The 17,828-nt window shown below is 41.8% G+C and overlaps 1 protein-coding gene across 1 annotated transcript; it reads left to right on the forward strand.

Moving 5' to 3' along the window:
- Positions 1–2,218: 2,218 nt before the first annotated feature.
- LOC124259171 (aldo-keto reductase family 1 member B7-like) lies at positions 2,219–15,229 on the forward strand. The gene is made up of 10 exons (XM_046693267.1): positions 2,219–2,480; positions 6,229–6,399; positions 8,077–8,193; positions 9,145–9,231; positions 9,766–9,882; positions 10,946–11,058; positions 13,037–13,118; positions 13,903–13,986; positions 14,894–14,976; positions 15,187–15,229. The coding sequence occupies exons 1-10, from the start codon at positions 2,412–2,414 to the stop codon at positions 15,227–15,229; spliced, it is 966 nt and encodes a 321-aa protein (XP_046549223.1). The 5' UTR covers positions 2,219–2,411.
- The last annotated feature ends 2,599 nt before the right edge of the window (positions 15,230–17,828 follow it).

Below are 17,828 nucleotides of genomic sequence, written 5' to 3' on the forward strand. Positions count from 1 at the left end.
AGCGTTCGAAATAATCGCCGGCCCGGAGGCCCAGCGCCGGTTGTTATTGTATCGGGCCGGCAGTTTCAAATACACTGAAAGGCAAAAAGAAACGTAATATTGGTAATGACATTTAAGTATCAATGGAGTATTTTAGCCTTTTTTTAAATATACACCGGAAGTCAAGATTGAGGGAAACATTAATCGTGGTCGTATGGCCTGTTTTGCCCAATAAAGTACTGTTTGAGATTGAGGTTTAAAATGTTTTTGTTTGTGGATAGGGAAGAGTTCGCACAAACACAACATTGAAATCGAGATGCACGTGCATCATGCATGCATTCAGGCATAAATTGCCGGCTTGAATTGCAATCGTTCACTTGTTTTCTGAACACAGCAGCTATGGCTAGGTTAACGAGAGGTGTTGATGGACGATATGACGGTCCTGGCGACGTGTTGTTACACGGGGTCGACCACTACGTGGACGGCCATCAGTGCTGTTGGTGGCGTTATATCGATTTTCTATCGTTCGTATGGTGCAAGTATAAGTATTAGCAATGACTCGAGCACGTTGACAAGAGTCTAAACGTCCAATGGGGCGTTGGGGTAGCCCAGTGGTTAAAGGGTTCGCTCGTCACGCTGAAGATCCGGGTTCTATTCCCCACATGGGTACAATGTGTGAAGCCTATTTCTGGTGTCCCCCGCCGTGATATTGCTGAAATATTGCTAAAAGCGACATAAAACTAAAACTCACTCACTCACTAGACGTCCAATGGCTTGTTGTCGTTGATCTCTCGTTAACCAAGCCATAGTTGCTGTGTTCACCGGTTCACCTGAGACCAAATGAATCCAGGCTGTGATTTAATAAACTTTCAGGACAATTTGACGTTATGCGTTGGCTCCGGTCGGGACTCCGGTCCTTTGAACCCCTCAAGTTATTTTCTCTCTTGAGGGTGGAAGCTTTGTGCCTTTAAGTAGTAGTGAGAGAGTGAGATTAGTTTTATGCCGCACTTAGAACTATTCGAACTATATCGCGGCGATTAATAAGTTATAGTAGTAGTCGTAGTCGTGGTCGTGGTAGTGGTAGTGGAAGTGGTAGTAGTAGTAGTGGTAGTAGTGGTGGTAGTGGTAGTTTGTTGTTTCTTTTTCACACACACCCTCAGCATTTATCCAGCTATAAAATGGAAGCGGAGTCTCCGTCTGGAGTCTCAATCGGGGATTGATACCAAAACTTTCGATTTACACAGTGGGAACGCTGACATCAACCGATGGCATCAGCGATGTCCCTGACCTTAGCACTGAGACATGACTTTATTAATATACCCCTAAGTAGTAGTAGTAGACGTAGTAGACGTAGTAGTAGCAGCAGCAGTAGTGTTAGTAGCAGCTGCATCCCCAAGAATTGTTTTACGGATTATTTTTTGTACATAATATTTAAACTGAACAAAACAGTTGTTTTGCACATATACAGGCATGTCTAAACATATTTATAAAGTTTAGTTCAGAACATTATGTACAGATACTACAATTTTGAACAAAGAAACGTTTTTTTAAAAAACATGAGTGAGTGAGTGAGTTTAGTTTTACGCCGCACTCAGCAATATTCCAGCTATATGGCGGCGGTCTGTAAATAATCGAGTCTGGATCAGACAATCCAGTGATCAATAGCATGCGCATCGATCTCAGCAATTAAAAAACATAGAAAACATTGGTCAAACATAGCCGGAAAAAATAATGTTTTATACAAAATTGGAGATTACGTGAATGGAGCCAATATACCTTCAGAAAGCAGGAAATGGCATCTGAGAGCAACTAATTTAGAAAAAATACCGAACCCTTCCAGATCCTCGGCTGCTACCAGGCCTCAAATGTGGATAGTGCGCCCCCACCCCGACCCCCCACCCCATTAAGTAAAATGTTAACTAGTTAACTACGGCCCTGGTATTAATATTAGTAGTGCTGGTGATGGTGGTGGTAGTAGTAATAGTAGAAGTAGTAGCAGCAGTAACATGGGTGTTAGCATTAGACTAGTATAGTAACTCTTTAATACCTCTAGTTGTAGTAGAGTAGTGGTAGTACATCTATATTTTAGATTTGATTCATCACAAGATCTGTGTCAAAGTCCATAGTCCATATTCAGTGTAAGGGTTTGACAAATATGCTTGACAGCCTATCTGGCTCGTATCCACAATGTCAACACTGGGCTGGGGAGGGGGGGCTGTTTCATCATGCTGATCATGATGCTATTACGTGGCCAGCCCAACCCGGTCGAGGTGTACTGTGACTGCACAACCACGGAACGCAGGGGATTAGCCACGTAGCTATCATGACAATGCACATTTTATTTGTATATAAAAACAGCTGGATTCGATCTCGATATCAGTAAGGTAGACGACTCGTACCCGTATACTCCGTCATTCACCAAGAATCGTAAAATGGCTGCACAGACAGTGACGTTGAACAGTGGTCATAAGATGCCTCTTGTGGGTCTCGGCTCATGGCAGGTAAGTTGTGTCTATTTATGCATATAGTATGATCGTTAGGTGACCGTAACTCCAGTACCTAAACATAGACTTACGACAGTCGTAGCGCTTAGGTGATCGTATCTCCAATACCTTAACATAGACTTACGACAGTCGTAGCGCTTAGGTGATCGTATCTCCAATACCTTAACATAGACTTACGACAGTCGTAGCGCTAAGGTTGCTTTGTACAGGGAATCCCCGCAGCGCTACGTCATTCGTAAGCCTATGATAAACAACAGAGTTACGACAGGTCGTAAAGTTACGAACGCGTTGTGCATCGGGACAATATCTGGTTCTCGGCTACACATTAATATGCTATATCGATGTATTTTCGGCGATGTACGGATGTGTAAGTGTAAATGCTGACTGACCAAACAACACAGGATAATGTGTCACAGTAGCATATAACACATAATGCAGGCTGCGATTATCTCGGACAGTAGGGCAACTGGTCTCAAATGTTCCATACACTGTTAAGTTCAAAACGTACCTTCAATGTACAAAGCACGTGACAGAGCTCACTGGGTAGGATCGCAGTTTTGAAAGAGATTACTCATAAAACATTGACAATTAATAATGAACAACAAGAAACCGTGTGTCTAGAAATGCATGTAGTTATATATCTGGCTTTACTGAAAGATGCCCCTAGGTACATATCGATGGAGTGAGTTAGTGAGTATGGTTTTTCGCCGCTTTTAGCAATATTCCAGCAATATCACGGCGGGGGACATCAGAAATGGGTCTCACACATTGTACCCATGTAGGGAATCGAACCCAGGTCTTCGGCGTGACGAGCGAACGCTTTAACCACTAGGCTACCCCACCGCCCCAGGTACATATCCACATTTGTAATAATGCGCAAAGATTTTAACCCACAGTAATGGCGAGAACTAGCGCAAAACAACCCGTAAAGATCCGGGTTACCAGTAGCCTACCTGCCTGGGTGGACATAAGTCATCGTATCCCAGTTGCGTAGATCAATGCTAATGATGTCATTATTTGCAAATCACCTCCATATAGCTGGACAACTACAACCTCAACACGTACACGTAGCCCAAAACACACACACACGTGTCATGAGGTTACGATGTTAACCACAAACTATATCACGAAATCAGCACACAAGATGAATGAATAATTACTCAATATTAGGTTCCTATAAAAAGGAAACATAATTTTGCAAAGGTGCGCTTGTTGTAAATACTTTCAGCGGCTGTAGGAATGCCTTATATGTATAGTATGACCAGAAATTATTGAGAATTTTAGGAATATGTTTAATTGGATTTCTAGTATAATCAACCTTGACCAGCTATCAAGTGCTTGGTTTCATTCAAGAGAGACAACTCCGTTAATCCTTTTTCATTAGTTTGTGAAGAGTTATCCCCCTTTGTTTACTTGCTAGCAGACGACATTTTCAGTGATCCTCAGTATGGATGATTTAGAGAAAAGGAAGTTGGTCAGCTAAAGTGATTTCAAGTAGAACAGGCATCCCTTTGTCAACTGTTTATCGTGTTTTGAAAAATATTGCAAATGGATATAGCATTGAGCAGCAGGGAGGCGCAGGTAGGCCTAGAAAATTCACTGTCGGTGACAGGAGGCGGCTTGGTATTATTGTTTCTAAAAACAAACGAAGGAGTTTAGAAACCTTAAGGCTGAATATGATTGATAGAGGAACTGTGGCTGTCTGTAAGGAGACAATTAGAACTGAGCTGCATGCAATGGGTTGGCAGAAAAGTCGAGGAATTCCATCACCGATCATGAAACCTGAACAAAAGGAGCGAAGGTTGAACTGGTGCTTACAGCATAGAAATTTTAACTGGGACAATGTGATTTTCTCAGATGAAAGTTCTGTGTGGCTGTTTCCTAATACACTGAAATTCTGGACCAAACAAACTGAAAAACCTTTGTATCAGCGCCGAAGGTAAAGTCCTAAATTTAACGTGTGGGGTGGCATATCTGTGTTAGGGGCAAGTCCCCTCTGTGTGTTTGAAGGGAATATGAACAGTGAGCGGTACACAGATATTCTCGAGGGACATTTACTTCCATCTGCTCACGTGTTCTATGGAATTGTTTGGATTTTCCAGCAGGACAACGACCCAAAACATCGTTCAAAGCATTCACAGGCCTGGTTTCGGACCCAAAATATGACATTATTAGATTTACCAAGCTATAGCCCTGACCTAAATCCAAACGAAAATGTTTGGGGACTTATGAAGGAAAGTGTCAATAAGAAAAATCTGACAATATTGCTGAAATGAAAGAAGAGGTGGTCCGATATTGGGACAGCATGGACCACGACTTTCTAACTTCTTTGATCAGTAGTATGCCCCGCCGCATTGAAGCCTGCATTGCTGCCCATGGTGACTTGACAAAATACAAACTGTTCACCTGTCTTTGAATCTGGAGTTATGTTCTACTAATATTCACATTTAATACGTGAGTAATGAGTGAAAAAAATTACAATCTTTAAATTCTCAATAATTTCTGGTTGTACTATATCTATATAGTCGTTTGAAAATATGTTATACGCCTTAAAGGAGTTATATTGAACATTAACTTCATAATGTAAGCTAAAATATATTGTGTTTTTTTAATAAGGTAACAAACAACAGCTCTAATCCAACAATCAATTCATATGCAGATCAATTTCCAGTTTCACTGTTGAATGACGTACCTTCGTCTACATGAAAATGACGTGATTTTCCATAACTCAACATGCAGAGTAGATAACAACATTGACAATATGTTGCTTGCAATGTCGCGGGTCTTGGGAGGTTGCACCTTTTGGTGAACGTTGATTGGCTGGTTCAGAAAATAAACCATTTCTTTGGTTAAAAACAATATGCCGGAACTATTTCATTCATCTTTTCGTCCCTAGTATGGTGATCTACCTTCAGTTGTTGGTGATCTATAGCCTGTTTTTATCTGGTATTGTCCTAATAGTGCTATTAGTTTTAACCTTCCACACTAGTTTTAAATCAAATTGTGATATTCTAGTTGTTTTACTGACAGGTTTTATAATATACACATATTCCATTTCAATGTAAAATGTTCTCGTAACGATATGGCTGAAATATTGCCGATGTGACGTTAATTATTAACTCACTCACTCACTCACCTTTTCAGTTCATTCACTTTTTTACATTCAAACTCTCTTGTACACGAGAATAAGAACAATATTCGTCAAGGCTCGAGAATTACGTTAATATGACTCGGAAAAGATAATCTGTCATTCCCCGTCACTCGTTAGTTATTGTCTAATTATTTTACTTTTCTACGACTAATTTTAAACTATATTGTGATATGTTGCTAGTTACGATGCGGTCTTACGATGGTAGTTTTTAAGGTATCGTAGTAGTACGCCTTGTGTACATTTTTACACCTTTAAATTTGAACTCACTCTCTAAATATGAAATCAACTGATATAGATATAGATGTGTTAGACATCAAAAATAGGAATTTTTAAAATTGTTTGTGTAAGTTCTATTGCATAAACATGTAATAGTTTCACTGGATATATGTCGGGACTACAGTGACTAAATAAAGTACTTGGAAATGAATCGAAGTTTTACAATAACGAAATTTCTACACATTCATATTAGACGAGAATTACATCTGACAAATATTCGTGAATGATATGAGATTTTACAAGTTTTGTACTTTCAAAAACATACTGGGTTGGCTTCAGTCATTTGCGAAACTGTTGATTCCTGTAAATTCGTTACAGGTTACCTCTCCCGAGGAGTGCAAGGACAGTATCCGTGCTGCACTGGACGCTGGCTACACACACATTGACACAGCTTATGCCTACCAGAACGAGGCCTTCATCGGGGAGGTGCTCCAGGAATACTTCAAGGCCGGGAAGCTGAAGAGGGAGGACATTTTTATTACAACGAAGGTAAGATGATATTTCGATATTGAAACAATCTCGGTTTGAAAACAGAGACCATGCGTGTTGCTTTGTAATCGGTTTTCTGTTAGATATATGTTCGTTCACAAAATGACATATTCCAAGGACAAAAATTAAAGTTGAGCCTCATAAAGCCGTTTCTAATAAAGGGCTTAACTGCGTGAAATGACCTCCTAGAGAGTATATGCTATGCTCTATGAGAAGAGCACTCAATAGTGAGATCCACGTACTAGAAAATGACACTGTCGTGATTAATGACATAGTGGCTTGAGGCCTGCCAGATATTAGTCTAACGCTTAGTCTCTGAATATATATATAATTTTGATGGAAACAAATCATCACATTTAAATTGAAAAGGAGCCTAAGTGAGATGCGAGATTCAGAATCTGGGGAAATCTAGACTTGCTTAATTCAGGGATTTAGCATTGCAGGGAGGGCTAGGGCTTGGGAAATAAAGCGATTCAGGGAATGTAGGACAGACTAACAAGATACCTGAGATGGCTGTTATGATTCGTGGTTGACCCGTACTTGCCTCTGCTCGTTTACCTCATCCAGTAGATGTCCAAGACCTTAATCATTTCGGGCATCCCTTTCAGCTCATTGATAACATGTTAAAATCCCGTGTAATGTAGCTTTCCCGGCTACTAGTGAGACAATAGGGCCTGTAGGTCTCGCGAGGCGCTACTTCCGGTACTAAGCTGGTTCCCGGGTCCTTTTTGCGCTCGCCAACTTGCGATATGCGAGACGGGGCCCAGCTTACTTCCGGTGAGAAGACACATAACATCGCTGCCACAGGCTAATTTGCATATCACGTGACTGGACATCTCTCTTTTCGGACCGCAAGCTTTTCTGTGCGCTTTTCATAATGAACTATGCTAGCCAAGCCGCATGGACTGACTGACTGACTGAGTTTGGTTTTACGCCGCTTTTAGCAATATTCCAGCAACATCACGGCGGGGGACACCAGAAATGGGTTTCATACATTGTACCCATGTGGGGATTCGAACCCGGGTCTTCGGCGTGACGAGCCAACGCCTAAACCACTAGGCTACCCCACCGCCCCCCCAAGCCGCATGGAACTCTGGGTAGGAGAGTAGTGAGAAGAGTAGATTCAAGAACCAGTTCTGGTTCCAAATTGCGCGACCGCCAAATGTTATTTTACTAGTCCGGACCAAGTGTACAACCAAGTTTGGCTGTTACAGCTGTTGACAGTCGTAATAGTTGGCTAATTTGGGGATAGTTAGATCGGAAATTTGTTATTCCTGCAAGGATTATCGGTTCCTTACTGTCAACTGACAACCACACGATACCATGCGAAAAGGTATGAAACGTGGTTTGTCACCGGAAGTACTGAGGTCTCGCTAAGTGCTAACTCTAGGATCCGTGAAGACCCGTGTTAGAACTTGTCTTCAGCAACCCATGCTTGTCGTAAGAGGCGACTAACGAGATGGGGTGGTCAAGATCGCTGACTTGGTTGCTTAGATCGATGTTCATGCTGTTGATCACTGTATTGTCTGGTCCAGATCCGATTATTTACAGTTCGCCGCCATATAGCTGGAATATTGCGTTCGGCTTTAAATAGCAAACAAAGAAAGAAAGAAACAATATCTCTAAACAAATTGTCTCTTTCGGGAAGTGTAAATAACGATTTATGTGTACTTTCAGCTCTGGGTGACCTACCACGAGAAAGACCGTGTTTCTCTGTGTATTGACGAAAACCTCAAGAACCTACAGCTGGATTACGTGGATATGTATCTTATTCACGTCCCTGTCTCCATGAGGGTCAGTGTTGAATACTTACATGTACAACATACATCACAAAGTTGATACAGATCAGGGGCGGATACAGCTGTCTGAAGGAAAGGGGTGGGGAAGGAAGGGGTGGGGGAGAACACACTTCATTTTACCCCTTTTTCACGAGAGTTTCAATGGGGGTTGGTGGGCACACACACACACACACACACACACACAAAACACACAAAACACACACACACACACACACACACACACACACACATCGATCCGCCTTTGCAGTTCAGAAAGTAGTAAAAGCAAAAGTATGCATTTTCACAATTCCAAAGTAAGCTGATCAGTCGGCCTATATGTATCATGTTTCAGATTTCCTTCTTACTGTTTTTCTTGCAATGGATTATTTTTGTTAGATCATTGCTTAGATGAAATATACTTCCCGACTTTCTTCTGGGTTTTTTTTTGCAATGAATTGTTGATAGGTTTGACAAAGTCTGTATTAAAGTATTATTTATTTAAAAAAAAAATTCAAATAGCGTTTGAAGTGTATATTTGCCTGTAACAAATATACTTTCAGACATTCTTCTGTTATGGTTGCAATGAATTGTTGATAAGTTCGACAAAGGCTGAAATCAGTTAATTTTAAAACAATTCAAATATTGTTTGTAGTCTGTAATTCCTTAAGTGACATATCGTCTCCACCAAGACTGTACCCGTGAAGGTCCGGTTTAGAATGAACCTTCAATAACCCATGCTTGTCGTAAGAGGCGACTAACGGGATCGGGTGGTCAGGCTCGCTGACTTAGTTGACACATGTCATCGTGTCCCAATTGCGCAGATCGATGCTCATGCTGTTGATCACTGGATTGTCTGGTCCAGACTCGATTATTTACAGACTGCCACCATATAGCTGGACTATTGCTGAATGCGGCGTAAAACTTAACTCACTCACTCACTGATCATGACTGTACCTTTGCCGGACAGGAAACGGGCAAGAGGATGGGTCTTTACCCGATTGATGAGAACAACAAGCCTGCTTTCACGGAAGTACCGCTGCTGGAAACATGGAAGGTAAATACTGGTGACAAATACAACTAAGACAACAGTAAACTATAACAGTAACTGTACGTGTTGTGGTGTAGCAGGAAATGTGCAAACATCCTTGTGAATCTTCAAAACTTGCTATAGTTCCGTGAAATTGACTACACTACTTCCACCAATTTGATGCATGAAATATGATTAATCTTGGAAATCAAATCATTACAGAATTAGTCAGAATTAGTTTATATACTGAAATTAGGTGTTTTGGGTTTTTATTATGGCTTTATTATTTTGGGGATATATGTTTGGTTGTTTTTGTTTTGTTTTCTATTGTTCTTTTAATTGTTTTGTATTTGTTTTGTTTGTTTGTTGTTGTATAGGGATATCGGGAGTGCCTTTAATAGGAGTCGTACAATGTTTACATGGCATTGTTTTTCTCTTATGATGCTCCATTTGATTTTGTACCCACAGTCGAGTCATTGCCAGAATACATTTCAAATCGATTGCCGACAACCTGTATGGTTTCCCACGTGTCAAGGTGTATAGTCTCATGGTCTTTTACAGGGTATGGAACAAGTGGTTCGTGATGGCAAAGCTAAATCCATTGGTGTCTCAAATTTCAACATGAAACAGATTGAACTGATATGCAAATCAGCTGCAATCAAACCCGCCACAGTTCAGGTAAAGGGCATGTTTTGTAACACTTTTGTATTGTTGTAAATTTGGTTATTTGTTCTTATATCTTTTCTAATATTAGGCTTGGGAGGTAAATGTTTCATTAGCGAGGGGTATCGCATGTATAAGGTATTTCTAAGCTTAAGCCAGGTATTGCCTTTGTTTTAAGTATGAGACCTTATAAAATCTCTCTGTGGTCGGGGAGCGGTGGGGTAGCCAAGTGGTTAAAGCGTTCGCTCGTCACGGCGAAGACCCAGGTCAGATTCCCCACATGGGGGCAATGTGTGAAGCCCATTTCTGGTGTCCCCCGCCGTGGGACATTGCTTGAATATGCTAAAAGCGGCGTAAAACCATACTCACTCACTTAGTGGTCGGACGCCTGATGAGTCGCATAACTGTCGGTAGCAGGCCACCAATGGGATCGGCGACTAACAAAAAAAAATAATTCTGTTTAGAGTTGCGTCCTTGGGGCAGTTGTGCTTTTTATATCTTATGCCTTTATGGATGGCAACTTCTATATTATATTATGATGCACCTTATTAGAATCATGTAGTAAACTCCCTCAAACAATGTGGGCACTTCCACCTTTCCTGTGAAGTGAAGACTGTTAGGCATCATCGGGACTTCCGTAAGCACCTTCAGGAGCACCTCCAGGGGGGTGTCCAGAACTTCCCCAAGAATCTCCATCAAGGCTGTCATCATCTCTAAACGTGTCTTACCTATAATGTTTCTCACCAGCTTCTAAATGCACGTCGATCAGTTCATAAGCGGCGACTACTGGTATCAGGTTGTCAGACTTGCTGACTTTATTGACGCATGTTTCCCAGTTGCGTAAATCTATGTTCATGATGACAGTCACTGGATTGTCTGGTCCAAACTCGATCATTTAGCTGACAATTGCTGAGTGCGGAGTTAAACAACAAACACATTTTTTGCAGGGTTGAAAGTCATGTAATTTCATTATAGCGACTAACACACAATGGACCATTAAATAGGTATTCAACCACAAAAAGTCATATATCCGACGAGAGAGAGATTAGAACTTACTGGAGTTTTTCCACTTTTGCAGGTTGAGTGTCATTTGTATCTCCAGCAAGAAAAGTTGTTTCGGTTTCTCAAGGAAAGGGGGATAACTATAACAGCCTACAGTCCCTTCGGTTCACCAGCTCGACCAGCTAACATGTAAGAATAGATACTAAACAACATTCTAACATCCTTTAAAAAACAATAAATAATCCAATACGTTTTGAAGAAATGAGCTTATCGGTACATTCTCAAATTAAGAGCCCACGTCAATACATGGTAAGTGGAAAGTGATGATTGAATTTTTTCAATAACCTTTTGATTAAATTTTACTCTTGTTAAAGAGCAGTAGTGAGGTAATACGATACCACTAACAGTTTGTGATCTTCTTAATTACGGAAATGAACACTTCGAGTCTTAACATGAGCAATAGATTGACTACAGGCATGTCCTTGAAGTACATGTAACATAAAACAGATCATTAACTCTCCATGCCCATCATGCCCAACCTTCTCCATGCCCATCCTTGTCCCCACCCCAGTTATCAAATATACTGAGTCAAAAAAGAAACTTCACAAAATGTTATTTGAAAAATAATGAATAATTTTTCCCTGATGATACATCTATGTATCCGAAATGGGATCCCTATCTTTCGACTCTAGAAAAACGTTAGCAAAACCCACTCAAACCCATCCATTCCTCGTGCAAATGGCGTTAGTTCCAAATCAGGTTTTGCACGTGCAGTCGATCACGTGATCTTCGCATCGAAGTTTTCTTCATATGCACGTGTTTGCATTGGCCTCAAGAATTAGAAAAAACACTTTTAAACCACAGTTCTAACGGTACTTGAAATGCCACGATTGTCAAATGTGCAACGTGAACGTGACGTGTGACGTGTGACGTCACGAGCAGAAGACCGTCAAATCGTCCTACGTCACCTACGTGACAGATTTCTGCCGGCTACACGAACCAGGGCTGAGATGTTTAGAGGTCGACTGTCCTCACAGACCATTCGAAATCGGTTGCGGGCTGCCAATCTCAATTCTCGACGTCCATATCGTGGGCCAATATTGACGCCGTTTCATCAACGTCAACGTCTGCTGTGGGCCCAACGTCACCTCCGATGGACCCAAAGAGACTGGAATCGAGTCATCTTTAGCGATGAATCCAGGTTTACCCTCAGATTCGCGGACCGCAGGCATAGAGTCTGGAGACGACGTCGTGAACGGTATGCCCAATGTTGTGTACAGGAAGTCGACAGATTCGGGGGCGGTAGTTGCATGGTGTGGGGTGCTTTCTGTGGGAACAACCGTTCCCGACTTCTGGTCATCCGCGGAACACTCACAGCTGCTGCTTACCGCGACCAGGTGCTCACCCCTGAACTCGTTCCTTTCATGGCGGCTCATGGCCCAGGTCTACAGTTCCAGCATGATAATGCTCGGCCGCATACCGCGATGTTGACACGAAATTTCCTTCAAAACGCTGGAATCAACGTCATGGACTGGCCATCGAGGTCCCCTGACCTTAATCCAATAGAGCACGTTCGGGATGCACTATGGAGAAGGCTTCGTGGTCTTAGGAACCAACCTCAGAATTTGCAGGAACTTGGCGCTGCCTTGCAAGAGCAATGGCGCGGAATCCCCAACCACGTGTTCACAAGCATCAGGCAGTCGATGAGGAGACGGTGTTTGGCAGTGGTGAATGCGCGGGGCGGCCATACACGATATTGAACTGAGAAATTTCGCATTTTTATTCTTGTGACTTGACATTCTGTATACCCATGTTTTGGAACGGCGGTGTAGCCTAATGGAACTGATTATGGCACTGTCAGTGTATCGAGTACATCACACAGATCTCAGCAATGAAATAATACCAATTTAACCATCTTACCATCTCTTGTTCTTTTATAGTGCCCTGATGAAAGAATGTGAAGTTTCTTTTTTGAAGTATACTTCACTTACCTGTCAATTTACTTCTCAGCGCTCTGTACACAAAAACACACACCTAATAAAACAACAGTCACTGCCAGATATAAACTTTTACGTTTTTATCATCATGTTCATGATTTACTTTTACATCATGTATATTTATGTGGCGGGTTTGATTTTATGGTCTGTGTGTCATTTTCTGTACTCAGACAGAAGGAAGGAGCACCCAGAGTCCTAGATGACCCAGTTGCCAAGGATCTGGCCACGAAATACAAACGATCTGTAGGACAGGTATGTTACATTGTGATCGGAATACTTTTGACAGGTGCGTATTGCGTGACCTGGTGTTCACTAATTAGTGTTCCATTAATATAATTTCCATAGCTATTTTTCCTTCAAACCAAACGGAATTTCTGAGGATAGTTATTATTTTGTTTTTATAGGATATTTATATGGCGCACATATCCAGGCAACAAGTGCATGCTCAAGGCGCTGGTTATAGGATATTAATATAGCGCACATATCCAGGCAACTAGTGCATGCTCAAGGCGCTGGTATTTTCCCCTCGATCATTGGATGTCAATCTCAACTGCACATCATATTATCAATCTCAACTCCCTGGGGAGTATACAACTCTTGCAGTCACTAGGCGCACCGAGTTATTGTGGCTTTCCCATCCTAACGAGGTACCCATTCACAGCTGGGTGGACTGGGACACATAGTCCAAGAACTTTGTCAAAGTTTACTGCACGATGCTGTACCCGCAACTAGGTGTTTGCACGTATTCATGTGGACACTATCTGGTCATATACCAACGGATTCGTGGGTTCTTTTAAGTGCACAGGGTTGTGTACTGTACACTAAGGGTTGTGACAACACTGAAAGAGTCTGCACACAAAGTTGACTCCAAGGTTTTTACACCCGGTCACAGGTGGGCTCGATCCCGACACCTTAACCTCGCTGGATCACTAGCCTGGCGCCTTAGCCAGCTCGCCCACCGCGCCCCCAGTTGAGAGTTGTTATTCTTTTCCACTGACGTTCTATATGTAATTCATTTTCTGTGTTAATTTTGCAGATTCATCTTCGCTATCTTGTCCAAAGAGGCATCATTGCTATCCCCAAGAGCAGCAACCCTAGCAGAATCCAGGAAAACTTAAAGGTAGTGTTCATCATTTGTAGCTTTGAGTATTTTAAAGACGTGTAAATTTCCTATATAATGTTGCAACAAAGAAAATAAGTGTTGGATAATTGGAATTCAACAGACGTTTTAGCATACGCTGCCATTAGCCTCCCCACACCTACAACTTCTGAATGATGAGCCTCTGTTATTGCTGAAAACGAAACGACAGTCAGACTGAAGTGAACCGGTGACTAAGAATCAGGCCCGTTTTTTCAGATGAAAACAACTATGGGCTAAAAAAAGTCAGACATGATCAATGTGATCCTTTGTGTAACAATACTGTGGTAACAACTAAGTTTATGTAACATATGTTATATTTGGGATAACACTTTCTTAGTAAAGTGGGGCGGTGGGGTAGCCTAGTGGTTAAAGCGTTCGCTCATCACGCCAAAGACCCGGGTTTGATTCCCCACATGGGTACAATGTGTGAAGCCCATTTCTGGTGTCCCCTGCTGCGATATTGCTGGAATATTGCTAAAAGCGGCGTAAAACCATACTCAGTCAGTCAGTCTTAGTAAAGTACAGATTCTAGTACTTTTGTTGGGTTGAGTCCCATCCGGGATTCGAACCCACACCCTCAGAGTCAGGCTCCAGCACACAAAGTCAGCCGTCTAACCCACTCAGCCAGCGCGGCTTCCACCACCGTGGAACGTGTAATCCCAAATATACCATATGTTACATTTGATAACTTTCTAAATGGCATTGTGTATTCAGTTGAGTTTACATATTGCTGTTATTATTTACAGTAACTAAAAATGATGTCCCAGTATCATCAAGTGTGATTCAGGGGCTTTATAGTGGCTTTCCTTACTAGTGGCTTAACTACTACTATGTATTGCAATGGTGTTCATGATACAACTTCATGAATATTTATATAATTTCAAAGGTATTCGACTTCAAATTGTCTCACGGTGACATGTCAAAGCTTGCCTCACAGGACAGGAAACTGCGGTTTTTCGAGGGTCAGGAGTAAGTTTAACATTTTCCTTTTCCAAATAATGAACATAGGACATTTGCTTAGTTAATTATTTTCAATGTAATCACCATAATATCCGTTGTTGGTTAAAAAGCAGAACAAGATATCTCATTAAAAAGGTCGTTACAATTCGTGAAATACATGTTATAAATGTGGTTTCAATTGTTATCATGTAATTAATTAAATACATCTCTTCACTTCAGATTCAAGACCCACCCAAATTACCCCTTTGGCGAAGCTCTCTAGAATGGATATTTACAACGCCGTTCTGGTCTTCAGTTAGGATACCACATGTTCCTTTCTTCATTGAAGGATATTGACTCTGCCATAAATAAAACAATTCTTATTTGTATAGTTTCTTTTGGTTGTTTTGTCACTTATGTTAACGTTTGAGTCCTCAGAACATTTTATTTTATATTTTTTTAAAGTACTGTATGATGTTTCGTCAGAGTTCTCTGCAACAGAATGTGGAATTTAAACCGTTATTGAAGCCTTTACTGTTACGTAGTTACCGTGTAGATACATCTGTATTGTGCTGTGAACGTTTAATTTGTTTTAATTCTTTAACTCATACATTTTGTGCACCCGTGAAGAACCGGGTTAGAATTGGTGTTCAGCAACCCATGCTTATCATAAGAGGCGGCTAACGGGATCGGGTGGTCAGATTCGCTGACTTGGTTCACACATCGTGGCCCATCGTATCCCAATCGGATCTCAATTAAGTAGATAGATGACCATGCTGTTTGATCACTGGATTGTCTGGTCCAGACTCGATTATTTACAAACCGCCGCCATATAGCTGTAATATTGCTGAGTGCGGCGTAAATCAACAAACCAACCAAACAATTCTGCATCAGTTTCCGAGTGGTTTCCATGGATACTCATATGTTGATGAGTTCAAATACAATGTATCTATTTATTTTGTATGTTTGATTTGACCGTTCGTTAGGATAGCTAGGATTAGTGCTTTAGTGCGGCAATAGCATGGTAACAACAGCTCCAAATTGTGTTTTGGACGCACACACCTCAACAGATTAATGACCCTGTAACAACTGCTGCAAAGATCACGTAATTCTCTGATACAACACCCAAGTAATGGTTACCAATATACAACGTACAAGGAGAGCTCAATATTTGAAGGAATTTTCCGACGAGTGATCATCACAGCTGCTGATTTTGAATGGGATATTTTTAAACCCCATTTTGAACACCAACACTAGCCCTAAACATTTACAAATTGATTTTGTAACAAACTGGCATAACCAATTGTCTCCGTGTACCACCATGTACAGACTGAGCAGCATCAGCATCAACATCAAGGTCGACGAAAACGTCGTTGATCATGATATTAACAAAACTGGTCTAATAACATTTCCTTGTGGAGTACCATTACCGGAAAGTTCTGTCCCATTACGAACCTGAATGTCCCTTTCCGAAATAAATTAATCCATCGAAACATGTTACCTTTCATTCCAAGCTTTTGTAATTTCAAAAGCAAAGCATCTCGCCAAAACCATAACCTTTGTTGTTTTAACGCGTCTAACCTTTGGGACGTCTAACTTTTGGGAGGACACCGCCCAAACCATATCACAGGCATTTATTTCTTGAATATCACGAAATACACACAACAGACACTCCTAATTGCCAATTGCTTTCTGAGCTTTTGTCTGTAGTCTTACTTGCATTGTCAAAACCCTTATTGAATTTTGGACAGGATATTGTTTTTCTCAAGAAAATAAGACAAGCAGTTGGTAACTGTTCTTTCGATAAATTAGATATACTCTTAAAAAAAGGAACCTGACATGCTGTTTTGGAGTATATTTACTGAGTGCATATAACTGATTCAAACATGACATCAATGCTCAATTACAGTAAAATCATCACTTTACAAATTTCCAAAACATGATTATCCAGAAAGTGTTTGGTAAAACCACAGAGGGCTATTAAAGCCACTTGGTCAGAGGAAAATATCAGTATCCATGGTGTGACCACCGTGAGCATCGATAACAGCTTGGCAGCGGCTGCCCATAGAAGAAAGGAGATGCCGAATGCTGTCTTGAGGAATGTTTTGATACCCGTGCTGAAGTGCTGCGTGCAGTTCTCGTAGTGTCTGAAGTGGCGGATTACGCTGGCGCAAGCGTCCATCAAGAGTATCCCACGGCGACATCAGGTCGTAGCATTGCCATGCTGGAAATACCCACCGTTGACGCTGATGAAGGGAACGGCGACGTTGCATAAGCTCGTCTCTATGGCGAACCCCATTCAATGCACCTGCCACGTGCACAAAAGGTGTCCCACACCATGACACTTTCACCATCAAATCTATCGACCTGCTGTACACAATTATCTGCGTAACGTTCGTTCCGACGTCTGTGTACACGTGAACGTCCATCAGCACGTCTGAGAAGAAACCGAGACTCATCTGAGAACAAAATTGTCCTCCATCTTGGCCGCGGCCATGCATCTCACTCGTTGTCTTGTAGACGTGCAGCCCGATAATGTTGTGTCAAGACGTTACGTCGGACTGGTCTTCTGGCAAAAAATCCGGTTTCCTGTAGACGATTGCGCACTAGCTGGTCGGAGATTCGGCGCAGTCCAGGGATTTGGGTTGTTGTGGATGTTGCGGTCGTGGTGCGTGAACGAAGATGTCTCAACCGGATGTAGCGATCCATGGCGGCAGTGGTAACTTAAGGTCGACCTGACCTGGTAGGTCATTAACACTCCCAGTATTGTTGTGTAGGGTCAATAGGTTTGAGATGGTCTGCCCGGACACGCGGAAGTGCCTTGCCACCTCATGCTGTGATGTCCCTCCTTGTAAACGGCCGATGACGTTGTGTCGCTGAGC

Source organism: Haliotis rubra, unplaced genomic scaffold (genome assembly GCF_003918875.1).
Source record: "Haliotis rubra isolate DU_JTF1 unplaced genomic scaffold, ASM391887v1 Scf711, whole genome shotgun sequence".
Taxonomy (NCBI): domain Eukaryota; kingdom Metazoa; phylum Mollusca; class Gastropoda; order Lepetellida; family Haliotidae; genus Haliotis; species Haliotis rubra.

Coding starts and splice junctions, on each gene's coding strand:
- LOC124259171 (XM_046693267.1), top strand. CDS start 2,412: ATGGCTGCACAGACAGTGACGTTGAACAGTGGTCATAAGATGCCTCTT. Junction 2,481..6,228: donor TGGGTCTCGGCTCATGGCAG/GTAAGTTGTGTC, acceptor AATTCGTTACAG/GTTACCTCTCCCGAGGAGTG. Junction 8,194..9,144: donor ACGTCCCTGTCTCCATGAGG/GTCAGTGTTGAA, acceptor TTTGCCGGACAG/GAAACGGGCAAGAGGATGGG.